This window comes from Eschrichtius robustus, chromosome 19, assembly GCF_028021215.1.
Source record: "Eschrichtius robustus isolate mEscRob2 chromosome 19, mEscRob2.pri, whole genome shotgun sequence".
Classification (NCBI taxonomy): Eukaryota; Metazoa; Chordata; class Mammalia; order Artiodactyla; family Eschrichtiidae; genus Eschrichtius; species Eschrichtius robustus.
In genome coordinates this window covers 51,341,061-51,365,103 of record NC_090842.1, presented here as the reverse complement: position 1 = coordinate 51,365,103, position 24,043 = coordinate 51,341,061, and the positions used below count along the sequence as shown (strand labels likewise).

The following is a 24,043-nucleotide window of genomic DNA, read 5'->3' as shown; positions in this document are numbered from 1 at the left end:
TTAGTATGAAATAAAATTTGTTTTAGCATTAGGATTTGAAGGAGGGGCAATTATAACTATGTAAAAAATTAAGCTGTCTTAAATTCTTTCTGGAGGGAGTATAAATAAGTATATATATATACACACATACACATACACACACAGACATAAGCAAAAATGGTGGGCAGAAAAAGGGATTAGATCATTACCGTCAAAGCAGTGTGTACCAGCTACGCCCTCTCTGCTGCCCTCCAGGAGCTCCCCACCAGCTCTGCCAGGGACTGGATGACGATGTTCCCACAGAGGCCTCCAAAGGGCCCACCCAGGCCGGAGGGCTGTGCTATCACTGCCTGCCAGTGGTTGCTTCGTTTAACCTCGGTGTACTGGATACAGGCTTGTGATATTTTTGTCCATCAGCCAATTGCAGAAGGAAGAAGAGAAAGAAAATGCCGAGATGGAAGAGTTGATGGAAAAGTTGGCAGCCCTGCAAGTGCAGAAAAAGAGCCTGCTATTAGAGAAGAAAAATCTGACGGCTAAAAACAAGGGTCTGGAAGCTGAACTCGAAAAGGCACAGAAAATAAATAGGTGGGTTTTTTTTTCTTAAGCTGGTTTTTTTTTTTTAATAGTTAAAAAAGACAATTGAATATTCTATTTCATATTCTTTATCTTTTCTTTTTCTAATATTGGCAATGAAATGGAAAGGGATAAATGAGATTATTAAATACCAAAATATAAAATATGACCAACGTTAACCAACATTATTGTTCAATTATGGTTGATAGTCATAATGCTGACCCTAAGACTCTGCAAGTTCTAGAAGTTCTTTACTAAGTGTTTCCCAAAAGTCTAATCCAGGGATTACTGGATTCCTTTTTCAAAAATATCTTTTAAAGAACACAAGCCAAAAAATTAATAGAATAATATGTATTAGTCTGTTAAGTGTGTTAAGCATTTTGTGATTCCTATTGACTTGGCTTGGAGTCAGTAATTATGCTTCCTTTAAATTCAGTTACCTCTTCTCACCTTGAAACTAAATAGAAGATTTAGGTTACTGCAAAATACACTTAAGTGCTAACATGCTTGCTATTTTTATAATACAGATATTCACTATGCCCTGGCCATGCAGGCTAATGAATTTTTTATTCCACCATTTGGGGGACCTCTCTAGGAGATCTCAGAAGAAAATTGATGTCTTCAAAAAGCAGGTGGAAAAAGCCATGGAGAACGAAATGTCTGCTCACCAGTACCTGGCAAATCTTGTTGTCCTGGCAGAGAATATAACCCAGGAACGTGACAATCTTATGTATTTGGTAAGTTTCCTCAGTTACTTCAAGTATGCTGCAAGTTAATATGCAAACATAATTTTAAAGGTTTTTTTTTTTTTAATGATCCATAAAAAGCTGCATCTTTTTACATTTCAACCATAAATTTTCAAGTTCTCCAAAATTTTATTTTTCAACCATCAGTGAAAAACATTTTTGAAAAGCAAATAACCCAAACTTTTAAATACTGGCAAATGATATTTTAGAAGGTAAACTACCGGAATCAGTCCATTCAACTGGGAACAGTAGTCATAAGGCCTCTATTACACACACAGGTGCATCTTTATATTCTCTCTGTAAAGTTGTCTTAATGCAGTCCCTGTTTGAAGATGAAACGTAAGAATCCTAGACAGGTTAAATAGAGTTCATCCCAATGACACAGTTGAAAGGGCACAAAGAGGTAGCTCCCGGGGTACTCATCCCACATTGTTTCTAGTAGCACCAGTCCTGAGGAAAGGAATTGAGTCCATTATTGGTGGTCCCCAGATCAGCGGTCCCCAACCTTTTTGGCACCAGGGGCCGGTTTCATGGAAGACGATTTTTCCATGGACCAGGGTGGGCAGGGGATGGTTTCAGGATGATTCAAGCACATTACATTTATTGCGCACTTTATTTCTATTATTATTACATTGTAATATATAATGAAATAATTATACAACTCACCATAATGCAGAATCAGTGGGAGCCCTGAGCTTGTTTTCACTTGCCACTCACTGATAGGGTTTTGATATGAGTCTGCAAGCAATTCATTTACTATGGTCTCTGTGCAGTCAAACCTCTCTGCTAATGATTATCTGTATTTGCAGCCGCTCCCCAGCGCTAGCATCACTGCCTCAGCCCCACCTCACATCATCAGGCATTAGATTCTCATAAGGAGCGCGCAACCTAGATCCCTCGCATGCGCAGTTCACAGTAGGGCTCACGCTCCTATGAGAAATTAATGCCGCCGCTGATCTGACAGGAGGCGGAGCTCAGGTTGTAATGCGAGCCATGGGGAGCGGCTGTAAATACAGATGAAGCTTCACTCACTCACTCGCCTACCGCTCACCTCCTGCTGTGCAGCTCAGTTCCTAACAGGCCGTGGACCGGTACCGGTCTGTGGCCCGGGGGTTGGGGAACCCTGCCCTTGATGATGGAGCACTGCTCAGTCAGCAAGAGTGATGCTGTGGGCATGATCTCACTTCTCCACGCTGATTTTAAAAGATGTCTACAGCAGGTTGTGCAGTGAAAGAAGACAGATGCTGTGCCAAGCTATGTGTTGAAAAAAGTCTGATAGAATTTACCACAAAATATAACGGTGAGTTAGATAACTATCTCCAAATGGTGAAATGACAGGTGATTTTTTAAAAAATCTTTTTTACCTATCTGCATTTTATGATTTTTCTACTTTGAATACATATTGCTTATGTACATTTAAACATGTTTATTTAAGCAATGTTGCAAATCTCTGGTGGCATAGGATCAGAGGTAATAATTTAATGCATGTCATCCCAAGAGCCCAGCAGACTTTCTGTGAGAGTCAGAAAGCAGCCAACTTGGAGGTAACTCTGCCCTTCCTCAGGGTGATTGAGGGGCAGAGAGTCTGTCAGGATGTGTCACAGGCTTATTCCCATCTGTTAGAAAGATGTTAAGTTCCTCCATAGGAGAATGGACACAGGCTTTTAGCCATTGTTTACATAAAAGGACATATAAATAGTATATAGCTCTTGGGGCAAAATGTTGATCTTTACTTGTAATAAAAGAAATGCTAATTAAGCCAGTCTTGAGACTCCATTTTGCACTTACATTAATGTTACAAAATTCTTTTTTTTTTTTAATTATAGTAGTTGCTGGTAGGAGTGTGGTAAGCGTGGTTATACATTACTGGTGATTTCTGAGCCCTTCCCCGAGTCTTTTAGAGGCAATTTGACTTTGACATGCCATGGTAGGAGCCTTAAAAGCATTCAGACCTCCTGAACCAGTAGTCCCCTCCTGAGAGGTCACTATCCCAACCCAAGTGCTGAAGTCTCTGGCATGTTCTGTACCAGTGCTGAGTGCCCATTTCCTCTTCTGCTGTGTCTCCTGAGCTTACCCACTGAGATATCTAGGGCAACACAAAAGCTTGTTGAAAAATGGAAAGTGCCAAGCAAATGCATTCATCTAGCAAACACTCATGGGAACCTGGCTGCCTCGTGTCAGGGCCATCTTGTTTACAGGGTGGGACATGCTGGTTCCCCCAGGAGGCAGGCTCTGTACCTCCTGTTTGGGCCAGAGAAAATCCCAGGCTTCCATGATGAAGTCAAGAGCCTCTTCGACCATCAAACGGTCCCCTTAGGCTCACTCCTCATATTTGTGGATCTAGGATGGAAATACAAATGGAGGCCATATACTGCTTGTCCAAATACTTAAAAGTTACAGATTAAGCCAACAGACTATTAATAAAATGTGTTCTCTCCTCCCGCCTTGACCTTTGTTATTATGGCCTGAAAGCCAGGCTCAGATTTAGAATCTTCAGACCCTCCAGATGCGGGGGGAGCTGCTCTCAGCCTGCCCTGCCTCCACCCGCCATGAGAGACCTCTGTGTGCACACGGACTGCTGTCCGCTTGGCCCTGCAGGCTCCTTGCCCCTGGCAGCCCCAAGACCAGCCTCTGTAGCTGGGGTTCGGGGGTGGTACTGGCTGCCTCTGCCCTGTCGTGGGACTGTTGGCCGTGCACCCTCACCTTACCCTGTCCTGGTCTCCTGGGCCTTGTGAGAGTCCCTTATATAGTAATTTATTGATACTGGCATCTTCATTTCAAATCCCTTTAGGATGGGTTTCCATGTGACTTGTGGCAAGTTTAATTCCCTGGGTCTTACTTTTCCTTTCTAGAAAATCACTCGTCACTACTGTACTACCTTAGAAGGAATGCTCACCTTTACTTTTAAAAAAAATTTTACCATTTGAAATGGTCAATTTATAGTGTGTAGTAGTTCGTGTCCTATCTGGATATTAATCTAAATCATTCCACTTCAGTGACATCCCTCTTTGATCTACTGCCCGTCACATTTGGTTTGGAGAATGGCCTTGTGCGTTCATCTCAAGTTATCTTTAATTTTGTTAATTATTCAAACAGTCCAGTGAGAATTTTATTTGCATGTTGGGGCTTGTTCCTTGGATATGATGGAAGGAATAGTATATTCCCCAAGAATAGAGAAGTGTCCTGGAAGCTCACATCCCCCGTGTTTGAGGGGCTCAGATTTTCCATTTGTACCCAGGAGAGGCACCCAGCCTGCCGTTCCCGGCTCTTGCCCTCCTCAGCTGTTGGTCCAAGTTCTGCCCACAGCCCTCACACAGGGGGTAGGAATCTGGAGGTGGGGGGCTGGAGAGGTGTCAGGCCAGGACGAGTGGCAGAATGGTAATACTCTTTGCAGTAATACTCTTAGCAGAAGATTTTTTATTATTTTAATTTTCCTGTTAAACTAAGAGCCCATTGTTTTTCTTTTCACTTTACTCTGTAGGCTAAATGTTTAGAAAGTGAGAAGCATGGAGTTCTCAACAAAATCATAGAAGGCAATATTCGCTTGGGAAGGTTAGAGGAAAAAGTCAAGGTAAGTGGAAGGTAGAATGGATTCCCATTCTAATGGGAATGGGCTTCCCAGGGTCAGATTTCCATGTTTAAGAAAATGAGGGGGCTTCCCTGATAGTGCAGTGGTTGAGAATCCGCCTGCCAATGCAGGAGACACGGGTTCGAGCCCTGGTCTGGGAAGATCCCACATGCCACGGAGCAACTGGGCCCGTGAGCCACAACTACTGAGCCTGCGCGTCTGGAGCCTGTGCTCCACAACAAGAGGGGCCGCGATGGTGAGAGGCCCGCGCACCGCGATGAAGAGTGGCCCCCACTTGCCGCAACTAGGGAAAGCCCTCGCACAGAAACGAAGACCCAACACAGCCATAAATAAATATAAAAAAAAAAAAAAAACCTTAAAAAAAAAAAAAAGAAAATGACCCCTTTTGCATGTATGTATCACTGATCATCCACAGAGTAAAGCAGTATTGGGTTTCTGTGGCAGAAATAGCACCTCTCAGACTTCTCTGGTGGTGCAGTGGTTAAGAATCCACCTGCCAATGCAGGGGACACGGGTTCGAGCCCTGGTCCGGGAAGATCCCACATGCCTCGGAGCAACCAAGCCTGTGTGCCACAACTACTGAGCCTGTGCTCTAGAGCCTGTGAGCCACAGCTACTGAGCCCGCGTGCCACAACTACTGAAGCCCACGCACCTAGCGCCCATGCTGTGCAACAAGAGAAGCCACTGCAATGAGAAGCCCGCGTGCAGCAATGAAGACCCAACACAGCCAAAAATAAATAAATTAATTAAATAAAAATTTTTTTAAAAAGCACCTCTCGGGACTTCCCTGGCAGTCCAGTGGTTAAGACTCTGTGCTTCCCCTGCAGGGGGCACGAGTTCGATCCCTGGTCAGGGAACTAAGGATCCTGCATGCCATGCGGTGTGGCCAAAAAAAAAAAAAAAAGAAATAGCGCCTCTCCATTCGTTAAATAAACTTTGGTTCATCTGCACAATAAGATACCATGCAGCTGTTTAAGAACAAAAAAAGATACAGAAATATCTCTAGGCTCTATCCTTGCTTTGTTATTTCTTCCAGAGACAACATTACCTTTTAACAGACAATGTAATTTGTTTATTATGTTTGTTGGTTACTGTTTGTCTATTCTTACCAGAATAACAAGTGCAGGGATTTTTTTTTCTTTTTCTGTTTTTGTTCACTGGTATGTCCCAAGCACCTAGAATAGCACCTGGTGCATAGTATTCAATTAATTCAATAACTATTGGGGGAATTAAATAATATATTTTACAATTTTAAAAATGTAACAAGATCAAAAGCTGTATACAAAACAGTATCTCAACTCTGCATCAGAAAGGCTAGAAGGACTACACCACACTATTAATGATGGGAATCTGCATAGAAGTATTATGAGTAATAAAGAGCAGTTATAGTTTGTTCTTTTTTTCCTGGTTTTCCTGTTGGCTTTTATTTCCAAAAGAGAAGGTCTGATCTTCAGAGCGGTTGGCCTTGTCTTGGGAATTTGTCTCATTACTGTTCATCTGAATAAGAACAGTAAAAATAAAAAAGTTCCACCCAGTCACCCAGAGAAGAAATCTGTGAGCCAGATCCAGGTCAGATAGGGCAGGATCTCTGGGAAAGTGAGGAGAAGAGACCTGGAAAAGGCTTGTCAAAATTCAGAGGTGACAGGGACTTCCCTGGCGGTCCAGTGGTTGAGAACTCCGTGCTTCCAATGTAGGGGGTGCGGGTTCAATCCCTGGTCGAGGAGCTAAGATCCCGCATGCCTCATAGCCAAAAAACTAAAACATAAAAAAACAGAAGCAATATTTTAACAAATTCAATAAAGACTTTAAAACTGGTCCACATCAAAAAAAAATCTTAAAAAAAAAATTCAGAGGTGACATCTCAGGAAACCTTAGCAAAACCCTCCTAAAAGTGAGGACATCAACTTGGAAGTCAGGGCAATGATGAGATCTGGGAAATCAGAGCTGCAGGCAGAAGTATTTCAGAACCAGGCTGGATTCAGAGAGCCAGAGAAGGGACTGCAAGAGAAGTGGTGTGTGAAGCTTGGAAGTAGACCCATTACTCTCACCCTCCCAGGAACCTCATCTCATCCCAAAAGAATTCAGTGGCCTCCATACAAAAATTCTTTAAGAAAAATAGAAGTATAATTTTCTTACACGTGATGAAAGCGCATCAGAAATAATGTTGCCACAAAGGAGATCAAAATTGAAACCTGTACTCTAAGGTGAACTGATAGGTTGGTAGGTAGATAGACAAGTAAGGAGGTAGGCAGGTAGCCAGGTAGCTAAAACTCAATAAAACAGTAAAAGCTGGGGAAAAAATGCCAAAAAGCAGAGACACAGATGGCCAGACAAAGGAGGATGTGAAATGGAACTGACACAACTCAGGGAAGAAATAGAAGGAAAGGAGAAATGTAGACTAAATTATAAGGAGCCCAGGGAGAAAGATCATAAAAGCAGGATAAGGGACATAAAGGATAAATGAGAAAGGCAAAGACAAGAAGGCAGAAATAAACATGTAAAAAGAACTAGTAGAGGGAATTCCCTGGCCATCCAGCAGTTAGGACTCTGTGCTTCCACTGCTGGGGGCCCAAGTTCGATCCCTGGTCAGGGAGCTAAGATCCTGCAAGCCACAAAGTGCAGCCAAAAAAAAAAAAAAAAAAAAAACACTAGTAGAAAGTGATAGACATCCAATTTACCTAAAGCAGAAATCAAAACAATGGCACTTATTCTGCTCCAAAGAGTAATTCTTAAAAGTTTTTATTCATAAAATTTTCTGAAATAAATGAGGAGTTGAATCTACATATTGAAAGGGCACATTATGTACCTATGAAAAACTGACCCAGGATGGCCCTAGAAAATTGACACCAAGACCTGTGATTTCAAGATAAAGAAAGAATACCTTGGACACCCAAGCAAAAGACCAAGACATAAGAAAAAGAAAATCATGTTGGCATCACACTTCTCAACAACAACACTGAATGCCAGAGAACAGTGGAATTCCATCTATGAATATTCAAGGATGTTTTCATCCAACCAGGCTGGTCTTCAGACAGCTGTGACCATATAAGAACTCTGGAACATTTTTTCCATAAACCTTTCCTAAGGATCAATCAACTTGAGTTCAGCCAAGAAATGATTGGGCAAATTTCAGAAAAGTACTGCTCGTGAGCAAAGAATATATTTAACTGTGAACTAAGACTTTAAAAAAGCAGGGATAAGGCTGATGCAATAAAACGTAGACATAATACAACCTGACAATGTAGAAGTAATACAACCAAGGAAAAAATGATAGGTAAAGGGGGAAGGAAGTTAGAAAGTAGAATGAACTTGCTGATTGTGTCACCTGTAATAACTGAGATCAAAGGATATCATTTAAAGATGAAAAATTCAGTAGGAGGAGCTTAAGCATATTTAAGTAGGGGAAGAGTGAAGAAAAGATTGTTAGGAGCTAACATTATGTTACTTTTAATAAATGAGGGGACTAAGGACATGTAATATAAAGGCATAAAAATAAAAGTAACCACAAGAATCAAAAGAGATTCATTCCTTAATAGCAAAAAAGAGCAAAGAAAACAGACTACATTGAAGTCTTTAAAAATGTGTGTAGAGAAAACAATAAAACATAAGATAACAAAATTGAGGCAAACAAATCTGCCCTATAGAAAATATAAATGAGCTTAATTCACCCATTAACAGGAAACAATTTTAGATTATATTATAAAGGAAAACACTATTACGTGCCAGAACCAAGAGACAGAGACAGTCAGGAACAGTGTTTTAGAAAGATTAAAAATAAAAGGATGAGTGAAGATAATACAGATTTATGCAAACAAAAGGAAAGCATAGTTGCGATCTTTACATCTGCCAAGAGAGAATTCAGGCCAAAAGCACTCAATGAGACCAAAAAAGAAAAAAAAAGGAGAAGCCTTAATAATGTTAAAGACTACAATTAATAATATATAGTAGTTATGAATGTCTACATACTAAATAACACAGCAGCAAATTTTATAAACTACGGGAGATACAAAGGGAAATGGAAACTTAGTGATAATAGGAGCTTTAATCCACTTCTCTTGGTCCAAGACAGATCAAGAAGTTATACAAAAGTAAGGATATAGAAGATTTTACAACATAATCTATAAGGTTTATTTATGTTTGTATATGTGTTTTGTGTGTGTGTGTGTGTGTGTGTATACACACACACAGACACATACAGAACAATCACAACAATTGATCATGGACTGGCTACCAAAAAAATAAACAAACCTCAATAAACCCCTAAAGTAGAAATAAGGCAGACATTTGTTGATCAAAAAGATAAATACCAGAAATTAATAAACAAAATCAGAGAGCAGAAAATGTTCTTTCACCTGGAAATGTAAAAACGGTATAGTAAACTAACTCTTGGGTCAGAGGAGATGTATAAATTGAATGTCATAATTTCTAATGAGAACTGAACCTATGGGAACTACAAGTCAGAATCTATGTGACAACAGTTTTGGAAGTGCTCAGAGGGAAATCTACTAACCTTAAGTACTATACAATAAAAATGTAAGAAGGAAAATAAGTGAATCAGGCTTTTATCTCAGTCACCTGTTTACCAATAGAGTATGAACAGACCTTGCCAGGTCCTTCTGTTTTAATTTTTATTTGTGGCATATAAAAAACTAGGCATAATACAAGTCAGAAATTTGGTTTTATTATACTTTAAATTTTTTTATTACTTTATGTGACTTTTGTGATCCAGACTTGCCCTCCCAGATCAGACCTGCCCAGGGCTTACTCAGTTCAGGGCCTCTGACAGGCCAAGGAGTGGGGAGGGAACGCATCCACAAAGCTATCCACCTGGGCCACGGGCAGCACCCCCTCACTCAGAGACCATCCTCCTCCCCCAGGGGTACAGGAAGCAGGCGGCACTGAAGCTGGGTGACATCAGTCACCGTCTGACAGAGCAGCAGGAAGACTTTGCTAGCAAGACAGCTCAGTACCAGCAGGAGATGAGGCACCTCCATCGGATGCTGCAGGACAAGCAGGATGTCCTGGACAAGGCGCTACAGCAGAAAAGGTCTGGCCGCCCCAGCCTCGTCGCAACGTGTTTGTTTTTTGAATGCTTGGTGGAATTCTCCAGTAAAACCCTCTGGACCTCTTTTGTTCATTTGATCGCTTATTTTTGTTTTTACATTTTAGTTTTATCTGATTTTAGTATTAAATATATTTTAATATTGGTTTTTTTATTTGCACCTCATTTTTTTTCTTTGAGAAGATTTTCCCTAGCAATTGACATATAACGTTGTATGAGTTTAAGGTGTACAGTGTGATTTGATATACATATATGTTGTGAAATTATCACCACAATGCGGTTAGCATATCCTTCACCTCATATAATTACCATTTTGTTGTTGTTGTTGTTATGGTGAGAGCATTTAAGATCTACTGTCTTAGCAACTTTCAAGTGTACAGTACCGGTAATTATAGTCCCAATGCTGTACAGTAGATCCCAGGTCCTCATTTTCTTTAATCCCTCCTTTAAAAATTCCTGTTGTTTGAATATTGGACTTCCTAAATCAATCCAGTCCTCTCATTGTCCTTCCCTTTTTCCCCCTCTTTTCCATCTCTTTGATATTTTTATTCTATTCCATTTTCTTGGGAGATTTTATTAATTTTTGATGAAATGTTTTATTTCTGCCATTATGTTCTCATCTCTGAGAACTTTAAATTTCAGATTCTTCCCTTTTTGTAAGAACACAGTCATAAGATTATGGGTGTATCATGTTCTCTGTGGCTGTAAGGTACTCTGTCAGTTATACCTTTGTCCTTTAAACGTGTGATAGAGGAGGTATTGCCAGTGTATTGAAAACCCTGGGGAAGAGCGCATGTTTTGTGGAGGTGAACCTGGTGGTCCCCTCACGTAGTTTGGGTTCACATTTAAGTCGGCCTTTTCAGAGTGGCTGTGTTGTCTTTGACAGACTGGAACATAAACTAATGCATGTGGAAGAATCATAATAACACTCGAATGTGATTTTCTTCAAGTTATAGTAGAATCCGTGTATTTGTTACCAGGCAGAATGCAGACAGCTGTTTATGTTTTCTATCAGCCGGATGTTTCTTAATGCCAGGCAAAATGAAGTCTTATCTAACAGGTTTTCTGTAGTCACAGAAGTTCTTACCACCATAAGTGGTCACTTTGTAAAAGTTGGGCCGATACCAACTTCCTTGCCAGACAGGAGGTTTAGAATTGCGTTAATAAAATGGAACTTTGTTTTTCACTTTCTCCCTTATTCCATTTTTTGCCCTTTAATGGTTTGAAAGTTAAACATTCTATTTATGTTCTTTTAGTGGTTGCCCTTGAAATTTCATATGGATGCCTAACATTAACAAAAATCTAAAGCTAATCAGCACCTCTACATTTCTGCCTGCAAATGCAAGACCTAACGCTCTAACCTAATTATTTCCCACTCAGTTTATATGCTCTTGTTGTCTAGTGTCATTACATGTAGATACAGATATGTGAAGATGAAAAGCAAAGATCTATTTTATATCATTGTTTTTAGCCCCAGAAATTACATATTACTAGTTTCAATATAGTTATTTTATTTTGATTTACCTAGAGTTTACCAGTTTCTTTGCTTACTATTCTCTTTTGCATCTTAGACCTTATTTCTCAGATTATTTTCCTCCTTCCGAAAGTACATGCTTTAGAAGTTTCTTTAGTGAGAGTAAGCTTTCTTAGTTTTTGTTTATCTGAAAATGTCTGCATTTTGCCCTCATCCTTGTGAGTTGATTTTTGCTGGGTTCTACCTTGACAGTCTGTTCTCTCAGCACATTCCACTGTCTTCTCTGTTTCATTATTGCTATTGAGAAGTCTTTTGTCATTTTCAAAACTAGATGATCCATCATTTCTCTTGCCTATTTTAAGATCTCCTCTGTCTCTTGTAGTCTGCAGTTTCATTGTATTTAACTATGAATTTCTTTTCACATATCTGCTTGGTATAAGTTATTCTCTATATCTGTGATTTTGTGTCTTTCATTACTTCCAGAACACTCTCAGTCGTTATCTCTCTCTCTTTTTTTTTTTGGCTGTGCCGTGTGGCTTGTGAGATCTTAATTCCCTGACCAGGGATCAAACCTGTGCCTCCTGCAATGGAAGTGCCAGAGTCCTAACCACTGGACCACCAGGGAATTACCAGTCATTATCTATCTCTTAAAATAAGCCTTTTCCCCTCATTGTTTCTAGATTTCCTTCTGGAACTCATATTAAATGTATGTTAGACCTTCTTATTGAATCTTCCATGTGTCTTATCTTCTACATTTTCTATCTCCTTGTTTTTCTGGTCTACATTCTGGGTAATTCTCAATATTTCTGTTTACTAGTTCTCTGTTCAGTTTTGTTCAATGTTCTGTTTAACCTAGCCATGGAGGTTTTTTATTTCAACAACTGTATATTTCAATTTCAGAAGTACTGTTTGGTTCTTTTGAAAATCTACCTAGTCGTTTTTAAAATAAATTTTTGGTCTTTGCTTATCTTTAATACATCTTTTATTTCTTTTAACATTTTATTCATAGTTATTTTATATTCTGTGTGTGACAGCTTCATTATCTGCAATTTGGGGGTCTGAAATCTGGTTTTGTTGACTCTTGCCCTGTGTGGCTTATTTCGTTCTATGTACAGTAATTTTTTTACCATGAACTCATGGATGGGTTGAATTTAGTCTGTGGAGTCCTAGGGGCCTGGACTGAGGATGTTTTCTCCAGAGAAGGTTTGCATTTGCTTTTCTTTGGTGCCGGAGAGTATTTCCAAACCTGGAGTCACTTTAATTTTATTATTAACTTAAAAAATAATCTACAGTAATGCTTTTTTTTAAATACAAAAGGACTTTAAAAATATTCACAGGGAATTCCCTGGCGGTCCAGTGGTTAGGACCCTGCACTTTCACTGCTGAGGGCCTGGGTTTGATCCCCGGTCAGGGAACTAAGATCCTGCAAGCTGCATGGCCAAAACCAAAAAAAATTTCACAATGCCATTATTACATTTATAATGAATGTATAACTTCTTAATATATATTTTTCTGAGCAGCATTCTGGGTGGTTTCCTCTGCTCAATATTCCACTTCATTAATTCTCTCTTTGGTTGTGTCCAATGTACTTTTAACTCTGCCATTGAGTTTTTTCCCTGATTGTCTCAAAAATGTCTTTTTACTCTTGGTTCACTCCAGTCAGGGGCTGGGGATACTCTAATATGGGGAACAGTGTAGATTCAAACGCCAGATTCATTTGAGAACAAGTCAGTGGCTACAGTCCCCAAGGAGCCTCTCAGAGCAGATTTCTTTTGAAGACTGGCAGATTTTTCCACCCAACCATCCTTCCTTTGAGGGTTCTTCACATATCTCCACTTACCTGCCTAATTCTGGGACACATAGTTCACAGTGTTGCTAGGAGGAAGAGGGGAAACATGGGTGGGAGTGAGCCCTGCGGTTTTCTGTTGCACCCAGTTTGCATGCGCCCAAGACTAGTCTCCATTCTACAGAAATCTGGGTTTCTAGCATGGGCTTTTGTCCTGAAAGCAATACAAACATTTTGTTTGCCAGCCTCTGTGGTTTCAGTTTAATCCTCTTTTTTTTTTCTTTCTGCCCTTAGAGATTTCCTTCTCTGTTTTGAATTTAGCTGTACATTATCATGATGCAGCGTATCAAACATCTGGGTGTTTTGCGTCAGAAAACGGAAGCATGGAGATTTTTTAGACATAGAGTAATTAGTGGGCATCATGGACTTTGGAAGGAAACAAGAGTTCACAAGGAAAGTGACACTGGACGAGTGGGTGTGTCACTGGCCTCCCTGAATCTCTGTGTCCTCCTCTTTAAACAACAGTGCTGAGTCCACCTGGTAATCCAGTTGCTAACATTTTGCATAACCACCGGGCAGCGTCTGTGAAGGAGCTGGCCTTCCCAGCCCTGCCGTCCCGCACGAGGCCCATTCCTCCTCTCAGGCTGAAGCTTGCTTTTCCCTCCCCATGGGGCTCATGTGAGGTGGTGGCAGGTATCTGGTCTGCTCCCCCAGTGGACCACAGCCCTGTGAGGACACGTGTACCTTGCCTGCCCTGTTTCCTCAGCTCCCCACACGGGGCCCGCCACACAGTCCTGGCTCAGCCTTGGTTCCCTCTGGGCACTCGCCCTCCTGGCACATGGTCTGGGCCAGTCTTGTCTGTGACCTGGGTTGTGTTCCTCACTCCCCACAGTCGGTCCCCTCCTCACCCTCTAACTCACTCTCTGTGTCTGGGCCCATCAGTGGCTCTGTGGATGGAGGCTGTGAAAGGTGTCTGAGTGTTGGCCAGGTCGCAGTGGGGACGGGCAGAGGGGACACTGGAGAGGCCTACAGGGCCCATGCTGTGTGGGCGCCCACAGCCAGGCCGTTGTGCTGTAGGTCAGCCACTGCAGTTATTGTGTTTTATTTTTGTAACATTAATGCCATGGAGAACAAAGCGTGTGTGCACTGGTGCCAAAATAGAAGAAAAGGCAAAACGTAGAGAGGAAATCTAAGACGTCATTTTCAGCCTGTGCCTTTGTATTTTTTTCTATTTCCAGGGGACATCGGGCTTCATTCGACACTGGGAATCTTTGCTTCAGAACCCACGCACAATGGGCTCTGTTCTCTGACTTTAAACATTCTTCCACTTGGCTTCTCACTACTTTAGGATTCATAAGGGCTCTATGAATATTTTTTAAATTGTGTTATTTTAAACTTTATATTGTTTATTTCTCTCAGAGAAATGGAAGGTGAGCTTGAGGTTGTTTGGGAGTCCACCTCCAAGGAAAACCGAAGGATCCGAGAACTTCTCCAGGCCACGCTGGAGAGGACAGGCCCGTGGGACAACACCAGAGCTTTTGCGGACCGCTGCCTGGACGGCATCTCTCAGGGAGACGTGCAGGATGGCTGCCACTTCAGCTTCTGTGACCTGAAGCCGCCTCCCACCGCCCACCAGGGTCTGCGGGAGCCCCTGGGCTAGGGCCCCTCGGTGGAGAGGTCTGCCCTACGCAGGACAGGGAGCGCCGAGGAGAGGGCAGACTCCCGCCCACCGCTGCAGCGTTTCTTCTCCTCAGGGCAAGGAAGAAATACTGTCTCAGAAATTTAACCGGTTTTTTTACATTTTGCTTTATTTTTAAAATGTGCTGCTGAATTATATTTAGCTGGTGCACGTCCTCTGACCCCACTGCCACCGAGCCGGGCTCTGTGAGATCCATTGCTCAGGCTAACAGGTCACCTGGCAAGCTGGCCTGTCTCTGGGCTCCTAGATCTGCGCTGGGAAAGCCCCAGAGGGAAGGGCGGGCAGGCCCGAGTGCTCAGCCTGTGTGTTTGATGACTTAGTTTCATTGGATGAGCCATCGACGGAAGCCCCAGCGATGCGACCTGTGCATTCACTCTGGGTAGTATTTTATTGTTTGGCAAAAAACAGGTGCTGGTCTTCATGCCCCAGTAGATTGTACAAAATCTGTCCTGCTCTCTCCCCGAGCCCTTCCCTGTCCTCCTGGAAAGGTAATTTTTCTGGGGCCACGTAACCTCCCTCCCCTTCTGAGAGCCTTGACTTTGAGCTCCAAGGTGGGGTCCCTGCCCCACTGCCACCGCCGAGAAGGATGCCGGGGCCGTAGCCCTTCTCCTCCCTGTACCACCTCCTCAGGTAGATCATCCTTGCCTCCCGGACCATTCCTGGGACTCCTGGCGGGCGTGCCAGCTGTCTAGGGCCACTTGTCCCCGGCACGCTGGAAGAAGGCTACAAGGGATCCTGAACAGGGTATGGAGGGTAGGATCCTGCCGCATCCTTTTACCAAACCCCTCATAGCTAAGGCCTGTGTGACTTCAGGTGTGCAGATAGACCCAGCGTTGGTCCCTGGTCATATATAAAAGTTACACGTGCGCTCTTTGGTCGCTAAGTGGGAAGTTGAGATAGAAAGTCATTGTTCTTTTACATTTTATTAAACTTTTACATTTTATTCAACAGTTAAAGAATTCTAATTTATTTTCATTTTACCGTGGATAGAAAGACAGGATTTAAAACTAGGTATCAGCTCCTAGGAGATGACCTAGCACACAACTTTGATGTTATTTCAAGGGAATTTGTGCCAACCATCTAATAATCTGTAGACAGGCTGCACGGTGGCAGCAGCCCATGAGCCTCTTGTCTCCAGACCAATGCTCAGGGGATGGCTTGTCCATGGGGCGCTGCTGTTGTCACATCACCTAGAGAATCATGTGTGTTATCCCTGTCTTCTCTCTGCCTTCAAAGAGAACATTTTATTCCCTTGAGAAGTGAATGTTTTTACATTTCTGCTTTATCACATGTTACAAATATACTTTGCAAGTTCAGTGACCCCTGGACCTCATCACAGCCCCCCAGGGTGGTGTTCACGCAGCAGTCAGCCTCTGCCAGCCTCCTACTGGGTGCTGTAGCAAATGGGCAGGTGAGCTCAGAGTCTGGGATGCAAAGGAGGGCAAAGCAGGCAAGATGGCGAAAGACAATGCCGCTGAGAGGCACAGAGCCCAGACTTGACCTGGAACACCCAGCCTTGCAGAATGGACAGGGTCTCAGGAGCTGGAGAAGGGCAAATGGGGCTGTGTGAGCAGTGGGAGGGGCTCTGGGGCTAGAGATTGGGTGGGCAGTAAGGCCTGACTGCTGGGAGGGGGGCTCCTGTCATCCTGCCGGTTTCCAGTCTGAGCAGGAACCAGTCCCACTCTCTCTTGGTCCTGGTGAGTCTTCATGTGGCTCTGGAAAGGTCCTGATCAGGTTGAAAGTAACCCAAGGCAAACAGTTAGAAAACATGACCTAGGGACCCAAGTGAGCCCTGCTGCCTTTGGCACTATTTAAAAGCAGCCCTGGGGAAGTCAGGACTGAGTGGAGAGGGGCCAGGCGCAAGTGTGGGTGTGAGTTTGGTGTGACAGCAGCTGGGGGGCTGTCCTGTCTTGCAGTTGTCCCGTGCAGAGGGGTGGAGGGATCAGAAGTGACGCCTTTGCCCCTCAACCTCTGAGAAGATGGGAGAGACCCCACCCTCTTCCAACAGCTTACATCTTTGTAGACCGGCGGGTCATCTAACTCTTAGGAGGGGGGGGGAATTCTGGATTTGATTAATTTTGATGTAAATCTGTTTATTCAGCAAATATGCTGTGGATGCTTACCTATGTGCACCGTTTGTTGAGAACAGCAGAAGTGACGAAGGCAGACATCATTATAGAGCGTGCCAGGTGCTCAGAAGAAAAGCGCCAGGACAGAAGCCCAGAGCCACGAGCTTCCAGAGCAAGCAGGGTCTCAGTGCGTCACGGGAAGACTGACGTGTGTGTTGGAGCACGTGGGTAGGTGAACCTGCCTTCTCAACTATAAATTTTATGAAATCTAGATATAGGTCAAGTATTTCTGATGAAAATCCAGCACCCAAATTGAGATGTGCTATAACACATCTGGCGTATAAAGTATACACCAGGTTTTAAGCCTTACTATGAAAAAAATAATGTAAAATATCTAATAATTTTTATATTGGCTTTATGTTGAGATAACATTTTTTATATATTGGGTTAAATAAAATGTTATTAAAATTGATTTCACCTGGTTGTGGGGTTTGTTTTGTTTTGTTTTTGTTGTTGTTTTGTTTTTTGGTTTGGTTTACTTTTTAAAAAATATGGCCACTAGAAAACTTTAAATCCCATATGTGGCTCCTATTATATTTCCCTTGGACAGTGCTATCTAGACCTTAATGTGAAAAGCAAAACTAACCTTCTAGAAGATAATTCATGACTTTGGGTCGGGGAGAGAGGGAGAGGGAGAAAAAGAGAGGGGGAGAGAGAAAAACGGGAAGAGCAGGAGTGAGCCTCAGGCTAGCTCCCCTGGCCTTGCAGGCTCCCAGCCCTGCTCCCACCAGCAGGGCTTGTGAACTGTCCAGGACAGGCCCGCTTGTCCCCCTCTGACTGGGCGACTGTCACCTCCTTGACTCCTCAAGCAGCTGGGCTCAGTGGGTGGGGGTCACCTCCATCTGGGAAGACTTGGAACAGTCCCAGATACTCTAGACCTGAAGTCTAGGTCACTCTGGGCAACTTTTCTGTCTCTACAAGACTTTCCCATCAGCAGTAAGGATCCCTCAGGTGTCCCCCATCCAATCAAGAAATTTCTCCTGGACCCCACCTTCTCCCCTTTCCGTGGAGAGCCCAGCCTGGCTGCTGTCCCAGCTGCTATAGCTCCCCATCTGGCGCTACACACCAGCTTCCAGCCCGGCACAGCCATTGTCCTTGTAGATTCAGGGATGCTATGCTCTCTCGGCTCTGCCCATTCCTTAATTGCTGTGTCCTCAGACCCTGTCTCTTCTCACCCCATGCTCCCCTTGGCTGGGTCTGCCAGAGATTCACACACCCATAGTTCCCTTCACAGCCCTGTCAGTCCTGGGACTACTGGCCCTGACTAAATAAGTAATTTAGTCAAAGAAAGAGGCTGTTCTATAAACACGGAGAAAGGATAATAAGTGTATAAGCATCTCATGATAGAATGGATCATTCACGAAAGAAAAGACAGATCTTTGCAGGGTCGCCCCATGAGTTTGCGTGATTTGTGCACTGCAAAAAGGCACACAACCGAGGGGTCAGTGGGGCTGGAATCTAGCCTAGACTCCTCTCACCAAGCATGTGTCCTGGAGGAAGAGGCACCTTGTTCTTCATACGTGTCCCTCCCCAAGCCATGAGTCCACGGCACTATGTCCCCTCAGAGGAGGCTCCCTTTTAAGCACAGAAATAGATACTTCGAGACCCTGTGTCTTCCTAATCCTCAACTCTGTCATATTTTTTATTATTATCTACTATTGTAGGGAAGCAAAATTTGCCACCCCAACATGTCTCATTGGCATGAGGGTTAATTTAGACTGGTTATTTGTAAGAAACAGAGACTCAGGAGGTCTTTCTTTTCACGCTCCCCTTAGCTGCCTAAAGAATTTAGATAAAGGGCCTGTTCCCAGAATAGAGCTGTCACCAGACATTACCTGCAAAGGATGTGGGCTACGGTGTGGTGGGGGGAACTCAGCAGGGCCTAGAGATTAGAGTCCACTCTGTATCCTGTTGTCTCTGCAAGGCCCAGAAAACATCTATCTACCAAATATTTGCTTTTCCATCTCCTTATAAATTGCCCTCCTAATAAAAAAGTTAGGTTAATTAAGAGAATGGGAAGAAGCTGAGGGGAAAGTCAAAGGGACTCTTCCCAACAAGGTGGAAATTTTTAAAGGGTTATTAATAAATAAGGTAAATAAAGCAAATACTGAAAGTGACAGAATAAGGAGGAATCACAAAGAGTCACAGGACTCATCCCAGCAGGATGGAAATCTTTAGATGGTTATTTAAAAATGAGATAAATGAAACAGACATTGATGGGATTAAAACAAACGTTTTAAAACAGCACAACCTAAGGCTGGGTGAGCCAAAGGGACCCCCCCCCCTAAGATCCCCTAACATTAAAGGGCACCAAACAAATTTGCTCTATTTACCCCAGTTTGGTGAAATTTTAAAAAGCCAGAAGGAAAACATTACAATGAGAAACCTGACCAGCAATTGCTTGGGGCAACAGTTAGGCCAATTAATCAAGTTAAAGACTAACAAAGGAACTGGGTTCCTTGCCTCCATCCCTCACTGGGAACCAAAGCCTTTTACACTGGAGTGGGTAAGACTGCTAGGTGATGGAGAGAAGTTTCCAGGACTCCTTGATGCGGGAGTCCCATGAGCTGTGGTACCAAAACCCACTGATGGAAGCCTGACTTGGCCTACACTTAGATTGAGAAAATGTAAACATATGAGGGTTGAAAGGATTATAAAGGTTGAAACGTTTGAATGGACGTTATGTGAAGAGGTTATATCAACATGGCCTAAGTGTTTTATGGGAATGGAAGTTCTATCTGGGTGGGAACACTTCCCCTACCCCATATTATAAGACCAAGACTTGTTGATGGGGTCCTAGCGGAGGCTGTGGTTAGAAGTATAAGAGTGGATAGAATTGAGGTGAAAGTTTATAAGAGAATTGGTGTATTTGAATGGGCTTTGTGTAAGGTGGTTGTGAAACCGTGCACCTCAGATTGGGACTTGAACCCATGCAGCCAGGACTCAAACCTGGCCAGAACCCATGGTCTTCCAACTGAGATCACACACCTGGGTTCGGGACTTAATGAAGCTCAGGTCCTTGATGTCTCATCGCAGAAAGAATTCAGTGAGAGACAAAGTGATGGGTAAGAAGTGGGTTTATTTAGAGAGAAACACACTCCACAGACAGAGTGTGGGCCATCTCAGAAGGTGAGAAAGGCACCAGGGTATGGGGTTGTCAGTTTTTATAGGGGTGGGTAATTTCATAGGCTAATGAGTGGGAGGAGTATTCCAGCTATTTTGGGAAGGGGTGGGGATTTCCAGGAATTGGGCCACCGCCCACTTTTTGATCCTTATGGTTGGCCTTGGAACTGTCATGGCGCCTGTGAGTATGTCATTTAGCTTGCTGATGTGTTACAGTGAGCATATACTGAGGCTCAAGGTCTAGTGGAAGTCGCCTTGTCCGCCATCTTGGGCCCATTTGGTTCTAATCAGTTTATGTCATGTCCTCGGGCTATGTCATTCTCTCAAAGGTTGTGCCCTGCCCATTTCCCTCCTGTTTCAGTTGCATCTCTTTTGCCTGATTGTATTATGGGGATGGTCACCTTCTCGCTGGAGAATGTTTTCCCTGCCTAATATTGTAAAATAGGGCATGTAAATCCACCCTTCAGGCAAAGTGAATTGAACGTACTAAAGGGAACGAATAGGGTTGCCTGAACCCACATGGTGTGAGGTGGAAACTAGGGACTGATATTCGGGACAGATAGGAGCAATAGTGGAGGCTTTTTGCCTGTAGGGTGACTTGGTCTGGGGTTGACTTGTGCACTAGGAAAGAGGGCCTTTATTGAATGCCTTATGCAGACTTTTTGAAGGCATGGTACACTGAACCCTGAAATTCTAGAACATAGAAATCTTTTTATTTCCATTTTATTTGGAAACCTTCTCTCCGATATAAAGAAGCAAATTAAAGAAAATGTAGTTGGATGAGCAGATCAGCCTTTTGATATCATTTAGGTGGCAGCCCAGATATTTAGGGAATTGAAAATAACTGTCTTCATCTTGCAAATTTCTACGAAGTCAGAAGTGTAAACACAGCCCACAGTCCCCTGAGACTGAACCTGGTTAATTCAGTAGAACCTGAAACCAAAGGGAAAGAGACCTTTTCTAAAAGTACCAACTGCTGGAAAGGCTCCTTCACTCAAAATCTAATTCACAGCCTCAAGGATTTGTCAAGGACAAATACAAATCTTAAAAAGTCTTTTTCACAAATAGTAAAAAGCGTTAACCATCTGAGCAGATAACTTACTCCAGCTGTTATTTATAAAATAGTGAATTTTATATTGTTATCCCATATTCATGACTGAAGTTTTAAAATGAAAGCTATGAGATCTCAGATTGTGTCTGTGTGTCTACGTGTGTCCGTTTTATTAATTAATTAATTAATTTTATTTTTGGCTGCTCGCAGGCTTTCTCTAGTTGTGGCGAGCGGGAGCTACTCTTCATTGCGGTGCACGGGCTTCTCACTGCAGTGGCTTCTCTTGTGGCGCAGCACGGGCTCTAGGTGCGTGGGCTTCAGTAGTTGTGGCACTCAGGCTCAGTAGTTGTGGCTCACGGGCTTAGCTGCTCCACGGCATGTGGGATCCTCCCGGACCAGGGATCAAACCCGTGTCCCCTGCGTTGGCAGGCGGATTCTTAACCACTGTGCCGCCAGGGAAGTCCCTACAAGTGTCTGTTTTAGATATGGTGTTTTTCTACCTCCAGATGGTATTGCCAAAATTAATTTGTAAAGGAGCTCTATTTAATTTAGGCTTAAAAGTAAGCACTTATGAATTAAATATTTCTAAATCTCAGAAGTGTAACAGAAAGTAACCCAAATGTTTTTCAAGTTCACATGGTCTAAGATTAACCTTTAGGAAGTAAAAGCAAATTTAAAGTTATTGGTTTAATTAAAATAGGCCTGTCTTTAGAGTTATCAGCATTAAATGTAAAACTTTTATTCTACCGAGGTTTACCAAAAGTCAAATAAGTTCATGTTATCTCTGCTACAAAATTTGTCAGCAAGGAACATAGCCTGGGACGATGGTTGACTTTGTCTAATATCTTATGAAGTTTTCATGGGTAATCTACACATAGTTATTGAGAACAAATGATTTAGATAGACATAAGTGCGATAAGACTTAAAATTAGCTTCCAAGATCTTTTGGTAACTTAAAAGTTTAGAGTTTTGCTAAGTTAAGTTAAATGGTGGGAATTCATTGAATGTCTAGAAAATTTCCAAATAAGAGAAGATACTGAAACATTAGTTGCTAAATAAGTCTTAAATTTACCTACTTTTGTCTTATTACAGAAAAACTAAAGACGTTTGGGTCCATTAGAAACATGTCTTATACCACACTGAAAAAAAAATATGTTATGAGGAAATATATGTTTCTAGAAACTCTGAAATGTATTCATAAGTTTGCCAATCAAAAAATACTGGTATAGCAAACAATTCACACTTGCTTACTTTTTAGTTTTCACTAGAAATTTAGGTTTCTAAGGGTTAATAACTCTAATTGTTACATGTAATTAAAACTACTAAAATAAATAAGAAAAATATGTTCATCTGCAAGGAAATTTTTTTTAAAGATATAAGGAATAGAAATGCATGTTGTTAAGGGAAAAGCAAGTAATTTTGTCCTAAAGAGAGGTTTTAAAAAAGAGAGGGAAATAGCAAGGACATGGAAGCAACCTAAATGTCCATCGACAGATGAATGGACAAAGAAGATGTGGTACATATATACAATGGAATATTACTCAGCCGTTAAAAGGGACGAAATTGGGTCATTTGCAGAGATGTGGGTGGACCTAGAAAGTGTCATACAGGGTGAAGTAAGTCAGAAAGAGAAAAACAAATATCGTATAATAATCCATATACGCGGAATCTAGAAAAATGGTATAGATAATCTTATTTGCATAGCAGAAATAGAGACACAGACGTAGAGAACAAACGTATGAACACCAAGGGGGGAAAGGGGGGGAGTGGGAGGAATTGGGAGATTGAGATTGACACATACACTATTGATACTATGAATAAAATAGACAACTAATGAGAACATACTGTATAGCACAGGGAACTCTACTTAATGCACTGTGGTGACTTAAATGGGAAGGAAATCCAAAAAAGAGGGGATATATGTATATGTGTAGCCGATTCATTTTGCTGTACAGTAGAAACTAGCACAACATTGTAAAGCAACTATACTCCAATAAAAATTAATTAAAAAAAGAAAAAAGAGGGAAAGCATATGATAAAATCTGAATGTAAAAAAGGAAGTTACAGAAGGTTTGGGAGAAAGGAGCCCTTAGAAAAAGGTTTTGTGCATGGTCAGGACTGGCTAAGATTCAAATGAGTTTAACTGAGTGAATAAATACTAAAAGTAAACTGGTGCAAAATTAGAATTTGGTTTTCTCTCTGTGTTAAAGAGACAAAAGTCTTCTATTATAGGGAAACTGTGAACGGTTTTTCTTTACCTCTGAGTAGTCTGCCTAAAAAGCAGAGATGTTTATGTTTCATCAAAATAATTTCCTGTGTCGTTTTATCAGGTCTTTGATTACTTACACTGAGTCCACTGAGTCTTTTTAATATTACAAGAGCTAAGGTTTTTGTTTTTTTTATTAACAATTATCAAACTTTCTGTATTTGCCTGTGAAGTCTTTGTCACTTTGGTTAAGTGAATAACTAAGTATTATTTCACAGTGATCTATGATCCTATTTGAACAAATGTTTTAAAACCTTCTGATATCTTTGATAAGCTTCCCCAAATCAAATTCTAAATGAAGTCCTTTTGACCTCTAGCAAGCTTTGGGATTTTTCAGAGGGTCCCTTAAACGTCTCAAAGAGAGATATTAAACTAATTAGCATGTTAAATTACATGGGAAGCACTGTCAAATAAGTGGTGATAAACCATCTTAGGTTATATTGCATTGATGAATATATATGTTCTAAAAATTATGTGAAATTCCTAAAAATCTATGTCCTGATAAAATCCTATCAGTCATAATTCTAGCTATTACCTTAAAATATTGTGTCATTGAAATAACGAAA

At 42.0% G+C, this 24,043-nt stretch overlaps 1 protein-coding gene across 4 annotated transcripts in view; it reads left to right on the top strand.

The window, feature by feature from the left end:
* Window positions 1–17,447, top strand: part of CEP89 (centrosomal protein 89) — a 76,528-nt gene extending 59,081 nt beyond the window's left edge. For 2 of the 4 annotated variants that reach the window (XM_068528936.1, XM_068528935.1), the window contains exons 15-19: window positions 397–564; window positions 1,148–1,289; window positions 4,780–4,869; window positions 9,765–9,934; window positions 14,629–17,447. In XM_068528936.1, coding sequence (XP_068385037.1) covers window positions 397–564; window positions 1,148–1,289; window positions 4,780–4,869; window positions 9,765–9,934; window positions 14,629–14,869 — 811 coding nt within the window. In that variant the 3' untranslated portion in view covers window positions 14,870–17,447. The remainder of the gene's footprint in view (window positions 1–396; window positions 565–1,147; window positions 1,290–4,779; window positions 4,870–9,764; window positions 9,935–14,628) is intronic. The other 2 variants (XR_011071533.1, XM_068528937.1) reach the window with 2 other exon arrangements.
* The last annotated feature ends 6,596 nt before the right edge of the window (window positions 17,448–24,043 follow it).